Source organism: Pseudochaenichthys georgianus, chromosome 17 (assembly GCF_902827115.2).
Source record: "Pseudochaenichthys georgianus chromosome 17, fPseGeo1.2, whole genome shotgun sequence".
NCBI classification, from domain to species: Eukaryota; Metazoa; Chordata; class Actinopteri; order Perciformes; family Channichthyidae; genus Pseudochaenichthys; species Pseudochaenichthys georgianus.
The window spans coordinates 10271907-10293060 of NC_047519.1; the positions used below are offsets into that span (position 1 = coordinate 10271907).

Consider the following 21154-nt stretch of genomic DNA (forward strand, 5'->3'; position numbering starts at 1 on the left):
CACGCAGTCTGTCTTCCGGTTGGCTCTTTTGAATGACGAATACACACTACCGCCGCCTGCTGGTAAGGAGAGTTATTGCCAAGACACCAAGGAGGTAATAAAGGGAATGAAGCGTAAGAAAAAGTGGATGATTAAATCAAATAAATTATATCATAAAGTTCTGCCATTATCAGACCAAGGTCAACCCATGTGCCTTTTTTTGTGTTTCTTCTCTCAATATGGTATATATTTTCCTCCTTTTCTGCTCCCCCACCCCATACCTTTCATAAAGAAAACCCATCCACGCACCCCCCCACACACATTGGTACTGCAACAACAATATCGAACCCAAACACAAAGCTCATGCTTTTTCCTCCCTTTTTCTAGTGGTTGCTTTCTCTTTTTTGTACTGATAAGTCTAGTTCTCCTGCTTGTCATATTATTTTATCTATTTTGTCATGCTGCTTTTTTGTAATTCATACTGAAAAATTGCCAAAAAGTAGCAAGCTACATTTTCCTAGATACTTATTCATTTTGGTCACTCCTTTCAATCTGTCTGTAGTGATTGTTTGGTCAGTGGGTTGGCAATTGCACACAAGTCTTCTGAAAATGCCTTGCTAAATGTGTTTTTATACCCAATCTTGCTCCAAGGCTGCTCTTGTTGCTCCTGCTCAGAGATTTTTCTTTATATCAGCATGGCAACCACTTTAAGAATACCTAATAACCAGGAAGCCCATTTTCAGGGCCAACAGTAACCCTGTGTATAAGATATTTACTTTTAAACTTTTTATTGATATGGGAACTTTAGGTTGACCATAGTGCATATCAATAGAGTGGCGAAGTCCCTCCTTATTTCGAAAAAATTATGTATTGAAGTCAATGGAGAGAGAAAGATTATCTTTCAATCCTGTTTGAATTGTGCCACGAATTACACATATGATGTTTGTCAATTTAAAAGATAATTTTGCAAGTAAAAAAAAAATTGTCGTAAAACTGTGAAGTAACACATTTGTTTGTGTGAAACGCACAATGAACTACATCTCTGATCTCGCAGAACAACATACGTCACCAAGACGGCCGTCACTACTGTCTTGTCAACAAAATGATTGACAACCCTCACTATCACCACAATGAAACACGTCCTGAAGAATGTCATGCAAAGCTGCCTGCCTGCCTTCCTTTGATGCTCTCTGAACTGCCTGGTCTTTTTAATATTTAATGTCAACCATTTGTGTAGATAGCATGAAGTAGAAAAGATCGGCGATCGCCGATGCTAGCGTTAGCATTTCTCCCCGGGGCTTAAATTGTGTATTATAGGATGATCACACCGGTGACAAAGGGTTCACGAAATATGACTTACTGTTTAACATTTTGGTTTACTTAATGTTACTTCATAGTAAGGCTAATAAAAATGACAACGCTGTAATGCTAACTAACGTGCTAGCTACTAGCTAGGTAGCTAACTTGATCGTGCCACTCCTGGTCCTTTCATCAGACGGGAAGCGAAAGAACGAGCAAGACCCATTGCTGGTATGATAACAACCTGGTACTAAGCACACAGGCATCTTGTTAAAGTTATCTTATCTTAGCCAGCGCCATATAGATAGATTCTATCTACGTATATGGCGCTGATCTTAGCTATATCTTAGTGGAGGAAAACAATTGTGACATCACTTACGCGGCGCGATTTGTAGTCTTTCTAGTTGCGTATTTTTCATAGTCTTATATTTCAACAGTGACTTTTTTGATATGGAAATAATTTTTGAAGATTGACAAACATCATATGTGTAATTCATGGCACAATTCAAACGGGATCGAAAGATAAGTTGGTGGGCGTGACTTCGCCACTCTATATACTGTAGGGATTCACCTGAGCCGACATTTAATAAGCCATCCATGTTCCTGATTGCACTGGCTTTTAAAGTCTCTTTGCTTATTTAACAGCTCACTTGGCTTACATTTACATTGGGATTAACTCATGTTTGAACATGACATTTGAACATGTATGACCTTTTTAAGATGGAAGCTCTTTTCATAATAAACAAGTTTTTAGCTCTTGGAATGTCATATCTGTATTGCACCAGCAGCTCTTGTAACACAAACCTCATACCAAAAAATCATTTAAAAAATAACTCCAATAGTACTATTTGTACATTATTTATATATTTTTCATTTCTTGACGTTTCCTTTTTTTTTTTTACAGAGTTGGTACATTTTCATACTACAGTACAGTGAAATTTTCCTTTTTACAAATACAGAATGGCAGCTCTTGACACATGGTAGTCAAATCTCCTTTTTTGAAGTCCTTTGAAATACACACATGTACAGCATATGTCACATATACATGGACAGAGTTCCGAGTATGACCTTGTGTTGTTTTGAGTATTTGGGCATTTGCTTCTGTAGTGCTCTGGTCCCACATGCTTCTCCTTTGGTCGTTTAAGGCAAAGAGGAAATACAATGGGGTGCATAGAGATCTTCACATGTCTCCAACACAAGGGCAAACACTCGTCCTCGCTTTCATCGTGACCTTCATCATCTTTTTGTCTTGGATTCTGGCAATAACCGTGCAGCGCTGCACGTATGAGGCAGAGTATGCACTTATGACTCAGGACAACAAGGCAGAGAACATAGGGAAAGATGTGGCTGAAAGATATGGGAAATTGTGAATAATCCTTTTTTTTTGCCCAAAATCAGAAATATTTCCTAAATGTGAACCAGAGTAGAGGTTTATCAATGATGTGGTGTTGTTCCTCTATTTCTCTTTGTTGTGTGCGTTTTTGAGTCAGTACATTTATTGGGAGAATGCTCCAACCAGGCAACAGTTTCATTATAAAGAGCAGAATGACAAAATAAAATAATACAATAAACACAACAGATCATAATGAATATAAAGTGATATGAGGGGTAAGTTTTGAATGTTTCAGATATTAACTATAGTGTTCTTACGGAAAATGATGAGGGCCAATTTGTTTTTGAGATTTGACCAGATCAGGAGCTCTAAGAAAAAAAAAATTATATATTCAATATGAAAATCTCATAGTTTTTATCTCATAATTCTGATTTCTTTTCTCAAATTCTAAGATTTTCAGATAAAAATCGATAACTATTTTGGCCCTAATCCTCTTCCGTATATTCTCCTTTTCTGACTCACAGATCTGGGAGGATGTTAGTGAAACCTCAAAAAATGGTTTGTATCAAATAAAACATCTCTGATAAATATGTACACACACAAACATACATAATCAAATGCGGGTCATTATTTAAGTTATGTAAAAAAGAAAAATCGTCTTTTTTTTTCGCCCCGGGGTGGTCTTGCATTCACCCGCCCTGGGCCGCAGTCCTTCTCGAAGCATGTGAAATTAAAGTCACCATGTCTTATGCTTTCTATACATTAGTTTCCAGCCCGTTCATGTCCACGGAGCAGTGGTCCTTGTCCCTGTGCTCTCTCTTGTGGTGCGACGGGTGGGCGTGTTTCCTCTTCTCCAGCGGCCGGAAGCCCTCCTCCAGCTGCATGAGGCGAGCCACCTCTTGGTGGTAGTGGTCCTGCCTGCTGCCCGGGGGAGGGGGCTGGAAGCATCCGTTCTTCTGGTTCTGGTAGGTCATCATCTGCTGGATACTTATCATGGGCTTAGTCTCACAGATCAGAGGCACCTGGAGAACGCAATGATTAAAGAGGAAGGAATCACGTATTTATCAGCAAATATATATATTTAATACAAAATGCTTACATCCATAGCTCCATAGGGATGTTTTGTGTCCCTTAGATCATCAAGTATATAGCACGAATACATTCTTTATCAGTTTATGGTGCCTTCAGTAATTATGGTACTACTCACTGGAATTCCCTTCCACATGAACTAATATTTGCTTTAACCTGTTAACCCCTGAGCCTGTTTTTCAGGTATCAGGCTCGAAAATGACATTCCCAGAACAAATGACTACAACTTCACTTCTAAAAGGGGTACATTAATAATCTCTTTTTTCTCAAAGCAATGATAAACCTGTGAGTTGGATGTAGAAAAGTCAGAATCAATATAGAATCTTTTTATTTTAAAGTAAATTCAGATTGAACATAGTAAAAAAGTATAAATTATAGTGTCTGTCCAAAAATAAAAAATACTTGGTGAAAACGACCCTTGAATGATGGGATAGTAGACTAAAAGCTTTTGGAAAACTATAACATAATAAGTACCCTGTATCAAGATTGATGCAAAACAACTGACATTTGACCTTTTTAGAGAGGTTTATTCAAAGCTGTCATACACTCTGGTAGCTCTCATAGCAACTATATATGAAAACTCCATTATTGACATATTTATGAAGATGGATTATCAGTAATCATTTCAGACACATTGGATTAACCTATGGATTAACCTTCAGCAGCGTTTTTATCGTTTTAATGCCATTGAACACAACTTTTTATCAGAACAACAGCATACAGTAAGACAATGTCCCGTTTTAGCTCCGTAAAGCTCCGTGTTGTGATGTCTGTGTTTGCTTCCCCTGTCGTGAGTTCTGATCGCTCAGTGATGATGCTTATACCCCTAGAATCTGTGGAATCTCAGTTTGCTAATCGATATCTTGTTTGTGCAGATCCGATATGTAATAAGGGTATTTATACCTAGAGTTCTGTGCTAAGTGTGTTAGCATTTTTTTGCTCAGGGCTCATTTAGACGCTTCTTGTGAGACTTGCGTTTTGTTTTGGTAAAAATGGTTCGTATCGTCAGTTAGCTGACTTTCTTCCCGTTAAGTGCGTATGACACATTAATAGGTTTTAAATGTTAAGAAGCCCTGAGACACAGTTTCGTGAAAAAAAACCCCTGCAGCTTCCGGGTTGAACAGGTTAACAGTGTGTTCTTTTAACTAACATATTTTGTTTCGCAATATTTTAGATTGAGTTAGATTGAAGACTGTTGATATGGCACTTACGCCCTATTATGATAATTTTCAGGTTCCTACCTTCACTGAAAAAACTGAAACGTTGACTTTAAATAAATGTATTACATCAGCAGATGTCACATAACAATATTAGGTTAGATGAAAGCAATAATATTAAGTTTCAATACAAAATAATTGAGTTCAACTTAATATTATTGCTTTCAACTAACCTAATACAGTTTTGTGAAATGTATTGACATTGTTAACATTTAATTTAAGTTAACATTTCAGTTTTCTCAGTATAAAATGAGTGAATAGTCACTAGTCTTAACTTTTGGAGCTAGAGTCAGGGCTACCCACATTCCTTGAACTTTTCTCTAGGTCTTTCAAACTAAGATGAAGGCTCTCACCTGCTCCCCTTCTTTGACAAAATCTTTTCTGCAGATATGAGCCATGATGCCTGTGGCCAGTGCATCCCCCATCACATTCACCATGGTCCTGAATCGATCCCTTGATAATAAAAAGGATGAAAAGTAATGCACAGTGTCAAAGATGCTTGGGAAAATTTGATATTTTTCATCATCGGTTGAGATGTTTAGGTTATGCAATGTAAAGGCATAACATTTTTAAATACATCAAGTATGGTACTCATGCATAATTTGGTATTTGCATATACAATATAAAAAATACTCATGCTAAGATGCTACAGAGTACAAAGACACTCAAACGTCATAGCCACATGCTGAGTCGAAGAGCTTCACATGTTGGAAAGATGAACCCTTACTTACAAAGCCCAATCAACAGCAATGATGAGAGTGATATCATCGGTGGGCAGGCCCACAGAGGTCAGCACGATCACCATGGTTACGAGTCCAGCCTGTGGGATTCCTGCTGCTCCGATACTGGCTGCCGTGGCGGTGATGCTGATGGAGCGGAGAGGAGCATTTATTTTAGTTTGATATTGTAACAATTACTCATCATAGGTGAGAGCTAACCAACGGAAAGTGGGGCAGTTTGCCATCCTGTCAAGCTCTTCATTCTAGCATAACATTTGTAGTTTACGATAAAAAACTGTGGCGAAATGTTTAATTCAATTATTTAAAAGCCCGAAGGTCCCCCCAGTGGACCCCTCCCACCGTTTTTTTTACGAGACTATGTCTCGGGGCTTCTTAACATTTATGAAACTATTAATGTTCCATACCCTTTTAACGGTAAGAAACTCAGCTAACTGACAATATGAACTATTTGTAGCTAAAAGAAACACAAGAGTAATACCAAGCCTTTGAATTGGGTTGAATCAAAAAAATGCTAACTAATGCTAACGGACTTTTGCACAGCACTCACGGTAGAAATGCCCTTATTACTTATCGTAACTGCACAAACAAGATATCCGATTAAAGCTGAGACTCCACAGATTCCACACATGTAATGTCATCACTGTACGACCCCGAATTCCTGGAGTTATCAGCCAGAAAAGAGAAAGTAAACAACATCCGGTTTAAAAAATATTACAATAATTACGTCTTACCTTTTTTGATTTGTGATCAAAAGTTGTGTTCAACAGAATAAAAACGACGCTCAAGGTTAATCCAATGTCTTTGTGTCACGTAGAATTTTTTACGATAATTCAATATACTGGGTATAAAGTTTTGCCGTACAGGCTTGTACTTTCAGATATGCTTAGTTTGCTTCTCTATTACGTCCGCAATGGTAATGTTTACGTGGATTTGGGAACTGCCCATCGATTCTATTGGATGTAATGGTTAAGAAGAAGGTGTAAATCACCCAAATCGACCAATAGGTTCCAGAGATATGGTCCTGCGTAAAGTATAAAGAATGCCAGCCAGCGTAAGCACATTACGCAGCAGACTTTACTTATTGTTTACTATGTAAGGAAGCTGGTATTGCAGGACCCAGAGCGCACGGAGCACAGAGCGGACAGCAGATAACGGAATTGCACTTTTATTGCTTATAGATTATCAGAACATTTCAAAGGGGACACAGCCCCATTGGATATTAACCTATGGATTAACTACATCATCTTTTTTATCGTTTTAATGCCATTGCCATTAGACCAGACCAAGGTAAGCCATGTTAGCCTCGCGCGTGTTAGTACCTAGCGCCACTTGTTTGATGTACGTTTTTGTTGATAACGTCGCAAGTTTGTATCTTGCAGTGTTGAGGTGGGCACCGTTAGATTCTGTGTCTTTACGATCATAAACGATGTGTTGGATGTGCAGCTAGGATAAGTAATAAGGTTGCTAGGAGTGATTTTCGGTGCAGTAATAGGTTAGTATTTTTCGCTCGGGGCTAATTCAGAGGCTCACTGTTAGCATTGTGTTAAATGAGTTAAATGAGTTTTTTTTCCCGTTATATGGATATAAAATATTCATAGTTTATAAAATATTAAGGTTCCTTAGACGTTGTTTCCTACAAATGACGCGATTTCGGCAGTTGTATTTGGATGGAATGAATACCTATAGTGATAATTCTATGTAATAAAATGATTTTTACAGTGAAAAAGGTCAAATGGAACTGATGGTTCCCAAATTACCCAGAGGTGAGTCCGCCTGGACTTTATTTGTCTAAACCTCTCTAAAAAGGTCAAATTTCACTTGCATCAATCTTGATACAGGGTACTTATTATATGTTATAGTTTGGATTCCTAAAGCTTTTAGTCTACTAACCCATCATTCAAGGGTGGTTTTCACTGTAAGTAATGGGTTTTCTTTAGGCGCACATTAGAATTTACAAGTTTTTACTATGTTCCATCTGAATTTACTTTAAAATAAAAACATCTATATTGATTCTGACATCCAACTCACAGATGTAACTTTGCTTTGAGAGAAAAGATTATTAATTTACCCCTTTTAGAAGTGAAGATATAGTCTTTGTTGTGTTAGTGGCATTTTCGAGCCTGAAACCTGAAAAACAGGCTCAGGGCTTAAGAGGTTAAACATTTTTTATTGTACTTGATTAACACAAATTCAGGCTCCTCATGTGTGGCATATGAATGGGAATTTGCTGGCTACAATTGTTGTATTGCCAGCAGATCTTATCAGATGTTACTAGCTTTAACACTATTGCTTAATCTCAGAGTTGAATGTGCTCTTCGTCTCCAGCTGACATTTAATATTGACAGCTGACTCAACTTAGAATGATAAAAAGTACGTTATTTTACAACGACCAACACAATAATTAGCTAAAAACCACACCTTGTGGCCGTGTCTAGATGCTAACCCTACATTTGCAAAACTTGCGAAACATACAAGACTTGCTGACCATTAGATTAATTCCTAACTTAACATATCGCAATAGTTTTGAAAACAGAGGGTTAGGATCTAGATGAGTCGGAGTAGAATGTGTTGGATGCTGTGTTTGAATCAAAAACTTTAAATACGTTTTGAAAATGATATTGTAATTTTACATTTTCTAATGACATAGAATGTATAAATCGTAGCATTACATTTTTTAATTAAGTTAAGTATTGCAATAATATAGGGAGAATGATTGAAGGGATATTTTATCCCACACCCGGACTTTTGATCACAAACTGACAAACTGTCCCTCTGCAGGGCTGGTGGGGGGGTTGTGGGGGTTAAGGGGTTGTGTTGGCATGCAGATGGAGCAGCTCCTTGGTCAGCCGCCAAACGGCACGGGAACAGGGCGCAGAGAGAGGAAAATTATTATAATTCTGCCGTGACAAGGGAGATGAGTAATACAGGTCATATGGGTTTTACCGCCAAGGGATTATGACGGAGTGGGCACAGACTGCAGCCATGAGGAGAGGTCTGCTTAATGTTATTACTGTTGGACATGAAATCAGAGGAAGGACAGGCCATTTTTAGACCTGGGTGGGCTTGATCTCCTGTGGTAAAAAAGTTATAGGGAGTCGTGGAAAGAGGACTGTTTTTGTCTGTGTGTCTCTCGGTCTGTCTGTCGATCTGTCTATCTGTGTGTCTGTCCGTGTGTCTGTGTGTGTGTCTGTCTGTCTGTCTGTCTGTCTGTCTGTCTGTCTGTTTGTCTGTTTGTTTGTCTGTGTGTCTGTTTGTCTGTCTGTTTGTCTGTTTGTCTGTTTGTCTGTCTGTTTGTCTGTCTGGCTGTCTGTTTGTCTGTGTGGCTGTGTGTCTGTGTGTCTGTGTGTGTCTGTCTGTCTGTCTGTCTGTCTGTCTGTCTATCTGTCTATCTGTGTGTGTGTCTGCGTGTCTGTCTGTCTGTCTATCTGTCTATCTGTGTGTCTGTCTGTGTGTCTGTGTGTCTGTCTGTCTGTCTGTTTGTCTGTGTGGCTGTGTGTCTCTGTGTGTGTGTGTGTGTGTGTGTGTGTGTGTGTGTGTGTGTGTGTGTGTGTGTGTCTGTCTGTCTGTCTGTCTGTCTATCTGTGTGTGTGTCTGTGTGTGTGTCTGTCTGTCTGTCTGTCTGTCTGTCTATCTGTCTATCTGTGTGTCTGTCTGTGTGTCTGTGTGTCTGTCTGTGTGTCTGTGTGTCTGTGTGTCTGTCTGTCTGTGTGTCTCTCGGTCTGTCTGTCTGTCTGTCTGTTTGTCTGTCAGTGTGTCTGTCTGTGTGTGTGTGTGTGTGTGTGTGTGTGTGTGTGTGTGTGTCTGTTTGTCTGTTTGTCTGTTTGTCTGTCTGTCTGTCTGTCTGTCTGTCTGTCTGTTTGTTTGTTTGTCTGTCTGTTTGTCTGTTTGTCTGTTTATCTGTCTGTCTGTCTGTCTGTCTGTCTGTCTGTCTGTCTGTTTGTTTGTTTGTCTGTCTGTTTGTCTGTGTGGCTGTTTATCTGTCTGACTGTCTGTCTGTCTGTGTGGCTGTTTGTCTGTCTGACTGTTTATCTGTCTGACTGTCTGTCTGACTGTCTGTGTCCCCGGGGCTTCCAGACCGATTTAGCAGAAATCAGATCAGACTAAGGAGCTCATATGAGATGTAATCTGTGACATTTACATATATGTGTATCTAGTAAATCCCATAATATTTGTTATTAATTTAGAATTAAGCTAAATGTGTGACGTTAGATTCATTCAAATGTTGCACTGAAAAAACAAGTATGCCTGCTCTATTTTTTGACTCAGATGCAATTTATAGCTTATATCCTCACACTATCAAAGGTTTTCCTCATTCGTTCAATTTATATTGAGATAAGAATCTGTGCATAAAGAGTTGGTGTGAATTATTTCATTCTATTTCCAAAAGAAGGCTGAGAAGATTGATACCCTGCATACTCTATTATCTGCACGGTTGATATGAAGTCACAAACAGCAGCTTGCTAGTTTAGCTTAGCACTGAAACTACAAACGGCGAGAAAAGCTAGCCTCGACTCCAGGTTCAAGGTCAGTAACTTAGTTCATTTTTTTCACACAGTTTTTTTGAAGTAATCCAACAAAATTAATAAAAATATTGGCATCACAATTTCATCTCCGATATTTGACCGAGGAGCCAGGAGGATTTCATCCGACTGTGCAAATATCCTTCAATATTTTGCCTTCCCTCAACTGCTGACATATCTTACGCTTCATTACATTTCCACCAAAAGCTAATTTATTTTAGCCAGTCCCAGTCTAAATGTACTTACCTGATCGTGATGATCTGTCCAAAGTCAAGCTCATAGTTATTAACTTGGGCGATGAAGATGGCTGCCACTGCCTCGTAGAGTGCGGTGCCGTCCATATTGATGGTGGCCCCGACAGGCAACACAAAGCGGATGATGCGTCTGTCGATGTGGTTGTTCTCAAGTAGGCACTTGAAGGTGATAGGCAGTGTGGCAGAGCTGAAAAAAAAAACTACATTAGTTTAATTACGGTATATTAACATAATACATATATGAAGACTCCTTTGAGACAAGCAGAGTTCGATTGAACCACAACATGTTTTTACAGGGGCTGTTGCCCTGAAACTCCTGCAGTTTTCTAAAACTGCAACAAATTGGTATTAATACATTTTCCTATGTTTATTCTAAAAAAGTATAGAGACATATAGTTTTGTGTTGATGGGGGAAAATGCTAGTCTTTGGGTTGATATACAAATACAAGAACATAATGTGTAGATATACAAATATTGAAGATGTCAATGAATATCCACAAAATGGTTGCGCAAGAGCCAACGTGCATACGCATGGATATATTTGATCAAAATGTAAGATTAGCTGTGATTTAAAATGAGACTAAGGTTTGTAAGTGAACAACTGAATGCTGCAAATACAACATTTTATTTAGAGGTTAGAGGTTTCAGTTATTTTGTATTGTCTCTCGGTGGCTCCCTCATGACGAACTCCAAAAGAACCAAAGAATGTTAGCACACTGGCTGTTAAGAATAAAACATTTAGTGACAATGTTTTATATAATAACTCTCACTGCCAGAACGGTAGACAAAGATATGCAGTGTTGAAAATTATAAATATTTGTCACTTATTTCATCTGGTGCCTGATAGTAGCTGCCAGCTTACGTTAGATTTATAGTGTGTTTCAAAAACTCTGTGGACATTTTTTTTGCACTCCGACCGTCCGTTCATGAACAGTCAGATCCTCCTTTCAAGTCCAACAATGTTTTTAATCAAGCGATGTTTGGATAAATTGGGAATGTACATTTTTTTTTCTCTTTGGAAAATTGTTAATTCTTAATGAAAGATATATTTTAAAGCTTAAAAACTTTAGCATAGCAATGCTGAGTGAACTTATTTTACTTGCTCTATAGTTGCAGTATCGCTCTAGTGTAGGAACAAAAAAAGGGAATTCTACACAGCATGTTTGGCTCTGAAGAAAAACAGCCTAACAGATTCACATGGCCCCAACCGTTATAAATCAATAAATCCAATGCAATGTTCAATTTGGAAAAATCAAATATTTTCATTTTACCTGGAGGAGGTGGCCAAGGAGATGAGAAGGGCCTGCAAAATTCCTCTTATGTACACAATGGGGCTCTTCTTAGTGATGAAGAAGTACATGGCTGGGAGGATGAAGAGGCCATGTAGCACCAAGCCCATTACCACCGTAATGGCGTAAAAACCCAGCTTCTTTCCCATGGCTGAAGGGTCATCCATCTCCAAGATCTTACCGGCAACCAGAAAGACGATGCCAAAAGGGAAATACCTGTAAGGGACAGAAGAAAGGTAGAGTATTTGTTTACTAAAAGACAACCACAACCTGTTGTTGCTGTTCTATTCTTTTCTAAATGAGGTTTTTTTCTTCTTCAAGTCTCAGCACTCATGATGCATTTACTGTTCAAAAACACTTCTATATTCCTGCTAGTGGTTCTTTGATCCAAACGCTAGAATACAATCCAATACAGGGAATAGGACCATCCCAGGAGCACATGAATGCACCATTGACGTGAGTCCTCCGAGTGCTATTTGATTTATAAAGGTATTGGTCATTTTGTGTAGATTGGATACATTTAAATGTGGGGTTACAAAAAATATACCAATTAGCTCTGAAGGGACATACATGACTAAATCAAATGTCATAAAAAAATCATCCCAACATAGGAGCCATGATCATCTGAACACATTGTCTGTAAATTTAGAATTCAGATTTTGACATGCATAACATATAAAGTTAGGGGACAACCAAAGTCAAAAAGATTCCCTGGGCACCCTCCATCCTCTGGGGAACATGAATGCCTTTACTAATGTCATAGTGAACTTACTGACAAAGGCACTGATATTACCAGCCATAAAGCCAAGCAAAAAACGAGAAATTCCAAATTCTTCTTCGGCTACAATAATTATCAATAGTACTAGTATCAGCAAAACTGCTTAATTGACTTAATGTTGGTGTTTCTTACTTCCAAGATCTAACTCTTACCAGATGACAATGGCAACGATCTTCAGAACGGCCTCATTCACACTCTGGCAGAAGTTGACCAAAGCGCTTCCGTTGGGTCCCATTCTTCCTAACATAATTCCTGGATAGAAAAAGAGAACCACAACAACATAGATCGCATTCATTGTTTGTTAAATGCATCAATTATAAACCTCCACTGATGCACCCACAGTGTTAATTGATGGAGGTCACCATTTCTTTGTTCTCTGCGTTCCACATGGAATCACAGCCCATTATAAACGTAATTATGCAGGAATATAATTGCCAAGGTTGCAATTATGTAACTTAACTCTGAAGATGTCTGTTCGGGATATATGCCAACCACTTACCCATGGTAGCTGAAAAAATTACTATCCCAAGCACATTCATGCCTTCACTGGTACCAGGTGATGTTTTCATGATGACATCAGGCGGTGGCGTGAGATCCAGGGAGAAATTCTGTATATCTGTGCCATTGTCGTCCTGAATGCCGTAGATATAGACCCTGCGCGTGGTGGTTTCATCCAGGAGCTGAGCCACCGTTGGTTTGAGGATGAGCTCAGGAACTCTCTGGGTTCGATACTTGAGACCAAAGACAGAGCCAACATCAGCACAGACATGACACCAACAGAGATGTTCAGGGCAGCGGATCCTCACATAATAATGATCTATACATGGGCTCATGTCAAAGGTGTAGAGATTTGAATTAGAAGATTCACATCATGGGAGTGGATTGCAGTAGACGTGCCGTTATTTAATTTTTTTAGTCAGTTCAATGTTTTTCCGATAAAGATAATTTTTTTCTTCACTTTTATTTGTACTTATTGATTGTACTTTTTTTTTTTCTGTGTGTCTTTTACATTAACATTTGTGCTTACCTGCTGAAAAGTGGCTTGAACCAGGTTCGCTGGAAACATGTTGCTGTGGAAGACAATTTTGAGAAATATTTTAGAAGGAATATGAGGCTATATATATAGAAATACACTTATGATATATCATATATATATATATACTGTATATATGTATGTATTTTCAAGGTTAATTGTCATTGTCAAAGCAATAATATTACATTTAATGGAAGGTCAAAATTCACAATGACATAATAAAATCTTTAACCAAAAGTAACTAGTCACCATTGATGCTAACCTTGGAAAAAGATAGGTTGATATCGTGTTAAAAAACATACCGCTCTGGAAAAAACTAAGAGATCACTCAACATTTTCCTTAAATCTCAATCTCTACATATATGGCCCTTCCAGTGTCAGTTGAATTCCAGCAGAGAATTGTCAGTAGTTTATAGAATAAAAAGAAAAATGCACATTTTACTCCAAAACATACCTAAAACCAGAGAAACTGATCATTTTTCACTGGTCTCTTAATTCTTTCCAGATCAGTATATGATAATGTTGTGTATCCAGTGTCTGTTAAATCATTTCTGTACACCATCTGTAGTGTTTTACTCAAAAATGTTCCCAGTGAAAAGAGGAACTATCACAAATGGTAAGTGTTTTTCCCCATTGACCGTGGCTGCTAAGAATCTCCGCAATCTTCATTATTTTCCACACTGAAAGCTGCTCAGACAACTGGTTAGTTATAACCTTTAACCATGACCCCTAATAAGCGCACTCTTATTTCATCCGAGCACAATTATTTCATCCGAGCACAGTTATATTGAGTGTTCTTCCTGCCAAAGGTAACTGCAGCAGAGATGACTCAGGTGCTCCAAGATAAAGAAGGGGTGAAACCTGAAGATGGAGGGACAGGTAGAGTAGTGTCATTTTAGGAAATTGGATGCCCAACCACCCCTCATACACGAGCTGAGATGAAGGCTTGAGATAACTCATCCACAGAAACGAAAAGGAAAAAAGAACAGATTGGGAAATACAGTATTAATACTACTTTTCCTTTGAGGAGTATGAATCTTCATGCCAATGGTTGTTGTGTTTTCCTACCATCGTCAGAAGACATGCAATAAAAAATGGACAGAACCCCAGCGGGACATGGTAGTGACCTGTCAATCACAAGCTAGCCACGCCCTAAAGCATACGCTGTGTCTCGTCAAATGTGTTTATGTTTATATATTTTGTCTGTCATTTCCTGTTTATTTTGTACTTACCTCTTGTCTTTCATTTCAGGCCCTGTTTGTGTTTTCCCGCCATCATCAGTGTCTGCCCCGCCCCTGATTGTTTCCACCTGTTCCCACTCACCTCTTGTTTAAATAGTCCTGTCTATCCCCTGTCCTGTTTGTTTCCCCGAATGGTCGTGCCATCCCTCAGCTAAAAAAAGATCGCTTTCACTCATGTCAGGTTTTGTTGTTTTGTTAATTTTGTACAATTTTTGTAGGCTAAGTTTCTTTCTTAAGTTCTCTTTTTGTTATGCATATATAGTCTTTCCTCCTTGTGAGCGCTTTTTGTTAATTCCAGTACCTACTCTGTTAAAAGGAATTTCCTGGGGCCTCATTTATAAAGGGATAAATGCACAGTGTGCATCTAGACCGGGTGACGACACTAGCTATTGACGCAGCAACCACTGTAAGTTATATTCTTGTTTAATTAGACTTCTCTGTTTCATTTATTCTACTCTGTATAATTGTTCTGTAGTTATTGTAGCTAAAACGGCGCTTTTGAGAGATTTTAAATCTCAGATCTGCTCAAGTGAACCTGTTACACAGGTCTCAGTAGGGGCACTCAACTAGTGATGTTACGTATTGCGCCGAGGCTTCGGAGCGTGTGTCGAGTAATCCCCGAAGCTTTTTGTGAAGCATGTATCGAGGCTTGTATCGTTTTGGGCCAGTGACGTCATCCATGACAAACGAAGCCTCGCTGCCTGTCGATACCACGTGACTGCTTCACGAAGCCATTCAGATCGGTTGAACCGTTGAACCCATACAGTATGGTTGAACCACGACGCTCATATTACCCATTGATGTATTCAAGAACCATAATACCCCTCCTGTACCCGGCGGGCCCGGGGACACGATGGATTAAGAGAGCTCAGACCCTCACTTATAGAGGTCGGAACATGTCATAATAAATAGATACAAGCATAAATAAATGTAGGAATAAAAACATCAATAAATACAGGAATACATATGTTGCAGTTTTTTCCGGGAGCTTTAGTGTGTGTGCTGTGGCTCAGCTGGAAAGCAGATGACTCATGACCGCAGGGTCCCTGGTTCAACGATTCGTCAATACGTCTTTTTTGTTGTTTATAAAAGCTACAGCTAAATGAGACAATGTAGTTAATAAATGTATTCTTTGATATGGTTTAGCCTTTCTCAGGCTACAACATGGTTACGTTTATGAATATTGTTAAGGAATACAAATCCCTCTTTGCAATGTTTACCAGCCTCCTTAGGCTTTTCAATCACAATCATTAAACTGGAATAAATACAATATTGTTAACATGAAAATATGATTTAATGTTCGTTGTTTAGAGTTATTCTAAGGCTTTACTCATTGGGAACTCGGTATGAGATAGAGCACACTGTTGAGAAGTCCAATCTGCCTGTTTTACACACTTTGACCAACAGGGGGGTTTGTGTTCAAATGAAGCCCATGATGAAGCCTCATGAGATGAACCCTTTTGCGAACCAATTGGCTGGAAAGCTTCAAAGCTTCATAAGGCTTCATCTCGCCATCACTACACTCAACCCTGCATTACAATATAGGCAGGGCCACTCTGCTGTCACCCATCAGCTGTAGAGAGGTAACTAATTAGAGGGGCGTGGCCCCACAGCTGTGAGACCTCAGCAATCAGGCGTCCATTTTAGGTAGCCCTTTCCTTTAGCGTCAGCGTCAGACAGCCGAAGACATTGGAGTCCTGCGGGAGTAAGACTGACAAAGACATTGGAGTCCTGCGGGAGTCACGAGGGTGGCAAAGAGGAGGCAAATCCTCCTCTGATTAAGCTAATTACCGCTGGTGTCTTATTTTCTTTTCTTTAGCTTTCTAGCCCCTCATGCTATAATCATGTGTATTTTCTCCATTCCTGTTCATGTGTCTCCTCGCAATTATCATTGGCCCCGTGTATCTCCTAATCGCTATAACCGGCCTTCTCTCGTCTATCCCACATGCTCCACTGAGATCCAACATCTAGTTTCAGGTGGCCTGTGGAACTGCCAGTCAGCTGTTCCTAAGGCTGACTTCATCTCTGGCTACGCCTCCCTGCAGACCCTGGATTTCCTTGCTCTCTCTGAGACCTGGATTACTCCATTCAACACATCCACCCCAGCAGCTCTCTCCACAGCATATTCCTTCGCCCACACACCCAGACCCACTGGCAGAGGAGGTGGCACTGGTCACCTGCTCTCTCCCAAATGGAGCTTTTCCCTCTTCAAGCTACCTAACTTCGCTCCTTCCACTTTTGAATTCCATGCCGTCACAGTAACCCATCCTATACAATTAACCATTGTTGTTCTCTACCGTCCACCAGGCACCTTGCGGGACTTCTTGGAGGAATTAGATAATCTCCTCTCACACATCCCTGAAACTGGCCCTCCCGCTGTACTTCTCGGAGACTTCAACCTCCAGACAGGGAAGATAGACGAACTAACATCTCTGTTAACCGCCTTTGCTTTCTCACTGTCTCCGTCCCCACCAACTCATAAAGCTGGCAATGTCCTTGATCTCATATTCTCAAGGAACTGCACTACTTCTAACCTCTGTGTAAACCCGCTCCACACATCCGATCACTTCTTCATTTCATTCTCTCTACCCCTTTCCAAACATAACAAACTAATTTCTTCTCATCCTGCACCTGTCTGCCGTAACCTTCGTTCCCTCTCCCCCTCTACCTTTGCCTCATCGGTGCTCTCAGCCCTCCCTTCCTCTGACTCGTTCCAATTCCTCCCTCCAAACTCTGCTGCAGAAACTCTCCTCTCTACTCTCTCATCCTCTCTGGACTCTCTCTGTCCTCTCACATCTCGGCAGGCTCGTCAGTCCCCTCCTGCTTCCTGGCTAAATGACGCACTGCGTGCTAATAGAACCGTCCTTAGGGCAGCAGAGCAGAAACGGTGGAAATCCAAACACCATGACGACCTCCTAACCTATCAGGCTCTCCTCTCCTCTTTCTCTGCTTCGATCTCTCAGGCAAAAAGCACTTTCTTTCAAGATAAGATCCAATCTTCCTATTCCAATCCCAAAAAACTATTTTCCATCTTCTCCACCCTCTTGGACCCTCCCAAAAGCCCCTCCCCCCTCCTCACTTCTGTCAAGCGACTCTGTCAAGCGACTTTGTTAAAAAAAGGTTGATGATATTCGCTCTTCTTTTTCTGACTCACCTTTACTCACCGCTGGGTCACCAGACCCTCCTTCCACCCACACACTAACCTCCTTTTACCCTCTCTCTCTCTCCAAGTGAGGTTCTTACCCTCATTACCTCTGCCCGCCCTACCACCTGTCCTCTGGACCCTATCCCTTCAAACCTCCTTCAGACTATCGCTCCTGATATTCTACTGTTTTTCTCTCATTTCATCAACACTTCTCTAACTTCTGGTCACTTTCCAAACAGTCTCAAGGAGGCAAGAGTAAACCCTCTCCTAAAGAAACCCACTCTCAACCCGTCTGATGTTATAAACTACAGGCCTGTCTCTCTCCTCCCGTTCCTGTCTAAAACACTTGAATGCGCTGTCTTTAAACAACTCTCCTGTTATCTCCATCAGAACAACCTTCTGGATCCGCACCAGTCTGGTTTCAAGGCAGGTCACTCCACAGAAACTGCTCTCATTGCTGTCACTGAGGAACTGCACACTGCCAAAGCAGCATCCCTCTCCTCTGTCATCATCCTGTTGGACCTGTCTGCTGCATTCGACACGGTGAACCATCAGATCCTCCTTTGCACTCTCCAAGAACTTCAGGATCTGCACTTTCCCTCCTCACCTCATACCTCACAGACCGCACCTACAGGGTAACTTGGAGAGGGTCAGAGTCCGACCCTTGTCAATTAACTACAGGGGTCCCTCAGGGCTCTGTTCTTGGCCCCCTCCTCTTCTCTCTGTACACAAACTCGCTCGGATCAGTCATTAGCCCGCATGGTTTTTCATACCACTGCTACGCTGACGACACCCAATTAATTCTGTCCTTTCCCCGCTCAGAGACCCAGGTCGTCGCACGCATCTCTGCTTGTCTAGCTGACATCTCTCAGTGGATGTCTGCTCATCACCTCAAGCTCAACCTTGACAAGACTGAACTGCTATTTCTTCCGGGAAAAGATTGTCCCACTCTTGACCTGACTATCAACATCGACACCTCTGTTGTTACCCCAACTCAGACTGCAAGGAATCTGGGTGTGATCCTAGATAACAACCTGTCCTTCACTGCAAACATCGCTGCTACAACCCGTTGCTACAGATACATGCTTTACAACATCAGGAAGATACGTCCCCAGCTGACCCAGAAAGCCACGCAGGTTCTGGTCCAGGCTCTCGTCACCTCACGCCTAGACTACTGCAACTCCCTCCTGGCTGGTCTACCTGCATGTGCCATCCGACCTCTGCAGCTCATCCAGAATGCAGCGGCTCGTCTTGTCTTCAACCTTTCTACATTTTCCCACACCACTCCGCTCCTCCGCTCCCTTCACTGGCTTCCGGTAACTGCTAGAATCCACTTCAAGACACTGGTACTTGCATACCATGCTGCGAATGGATCTGGCCCTTCCTATATCCAGGACATGGTTAAACTGTATACCCCAGGGCGTGCACTACGCTCTGCATCAGCCAAACGGCTCGCTGCACCCTCGCTGCGAGGGGGACCCAAGTTCCCATCAGCAAAAACACGTGGGTTTGCTATCCTGGCTCCAAAATGGTGGAATGAGCTCCCCATTGACATCAGGACAGCAGAAAGCCTGCACATCTTCCGGCGCAGAGTGAAAACTCATCTCTTTCGACTCCACCTCGAGCGATAGAATTACTAACAAAGAACTGCTAACAGAGCACTTATATACTAATAAAGGACTGGCTTATCTAAAGCCAGTTGAGTAACACTTGAAATGTTTGGCTCTATGAAACCTGATGTACTTATATGATTCTGTTTTCTTCAAAGTTGTGTCTTCCCGGTCGAATGTACTTATTGGAAGTCGCTTTGGATAAAAGCGTCAGCTAAATGCAATGTAATGGATATACGCTCAAATAATTGCGTACGCCAGTTTCTATGCAATGTTTGCAATTTATAAAATACTAACTTGACGGGAAAACGTGCTGTCCTCCACGCAAACTCTAACCCATGCATACGCACTAAGCACAAACACGGGAGAGACGAGAAACTGCAACACCGTTGGAAGAATGGAGAGAAATATGTGGAAATAATACCATAAATAAAACGTTACCTCTCATTTATCATATATGAAGAATTCATTTGCAAAAATGGATTAAAGCCAATCCTAAAATGATTAAACAAACGCCGGTTTGAGACTCCACAGTGCACACAAAAACATAACTTGGAGAAATAAATAAATACGGATATGTTATGTAGTGGCGATTTCTTATGTTACCTTATATGCTAAAACCAAATGCTTCTAAAAGCATTGTCCAACACGACTGTACAATTTCTTGATATGTGCTGTTTTCTCTGCATACTCTAATGAAGCGCTTCAAGGCCACAGAGCTGATTTGGCAGACTATGTTGAAACTACTCCTCTTCACACAAAGTTTGAACTTCCATATGCTGATAACCGTTATACTTTCTGCAGGTGTCTAATCGCGATATGAGACATCCGTGTGAAAGCAGATTTCTGAGGCGTTCCGCCATGCTACACGAAACTCTGTCTGCCCGCCCTATCTTGTATATAAGCTTTGCTATTCTGTGACTATTGCGCACACTCCTGCAGACTATCCTATACTCTGTAAGACCTGTGCCTTTGAAGCTTCAAATAACCAACAAGACAATGCTGTTTGCTTTCACCAGTTTATTATCGATTACTCTCATTGTACATCTTTACAGTATTGACAAGTTTAAAATATCCACGACAGTTATTTAAAACCACCTCGAATATGTTGTGTTAATGTTATGAAATGTTTTCTCATAAATGATGCGGTAAGCAGGAGGATAGAATTACATCTAAACTGACGCCGTTTTGTAGATACGAGCATGGTTTTATATACCATCACGTTTAATCGTGTTTTATGTCGTTTGCCAAGACTTGATAAGTCGCTCGTAAAACACAGGAGGTATGGAAACTAAGAACACCATATGTGGTAAATTGTACAGCTAATATAACACAGCACATTAGTTGTATTTCGTTTAACTGGTGGATTATGGATATATAGTTGCTGATCGACAGCTGGAACACAAACCACCAAATACAAACAAATAATTCAGATCCAGTCGTCATGACTCCACTCCGGAGGGATTCCCCGATCATTTCTTACAGTTTCTCATCAAGGGGGGGTCTCCTGTTCCCGATGCAAACACACTGCCTGAGGAAGGCTATGTGTATTTATTTTGTCATTAGACTTTTTCGGACCACTTATTTATTTATTTTGGTGATAATCCGACCTCCATGCTGCTATTCT

General features: G+C 40.6%; 1 protein-coding gene across 1 annotated transcript in view; it reads right to left on the bottom strand.

Annotated features, from left to right (window-relative positions):
* Positions 1-3103: 3103 nt before the first annotated feature.
* Positions 3104-21154, bottom strand: part of slc1a7a (solute carrier family 1 member 7a) — a 71808-nt gene continuing 53757 nt past the window's right edge. Inside the window, exons 4-11 of the mRNA XM_034103798.1 lie at positions 13526-13568; positions 12998-13229; positions 12651-12750; positions 11703-11936; positions 10424-10618; positions 5649-5783; positions 5271-5370; positions 3104-3633 (exon numbers count right to left, since the gene is read on the bottom strand). Coding sequence (XP_033959689.1) covers positions 3367-3633; positions 5271-5370; positions 5649-5783; positions 10424-10618; positions 11703-11936; positions 12651-12750; positions 12998-13229; positions 13526-13568 — 1306 coding nt within the window. The 3' untranslated portion in view covers positions 3104-3366. The remainder of the gene's footprint in view (positions 3634-5270; positions 5371-5648; positions 5784-10423; positions 10619-11702; positions 11937-12650; positions 12751-12997; positions 13230-13525; positions 13569-21154) is intronic.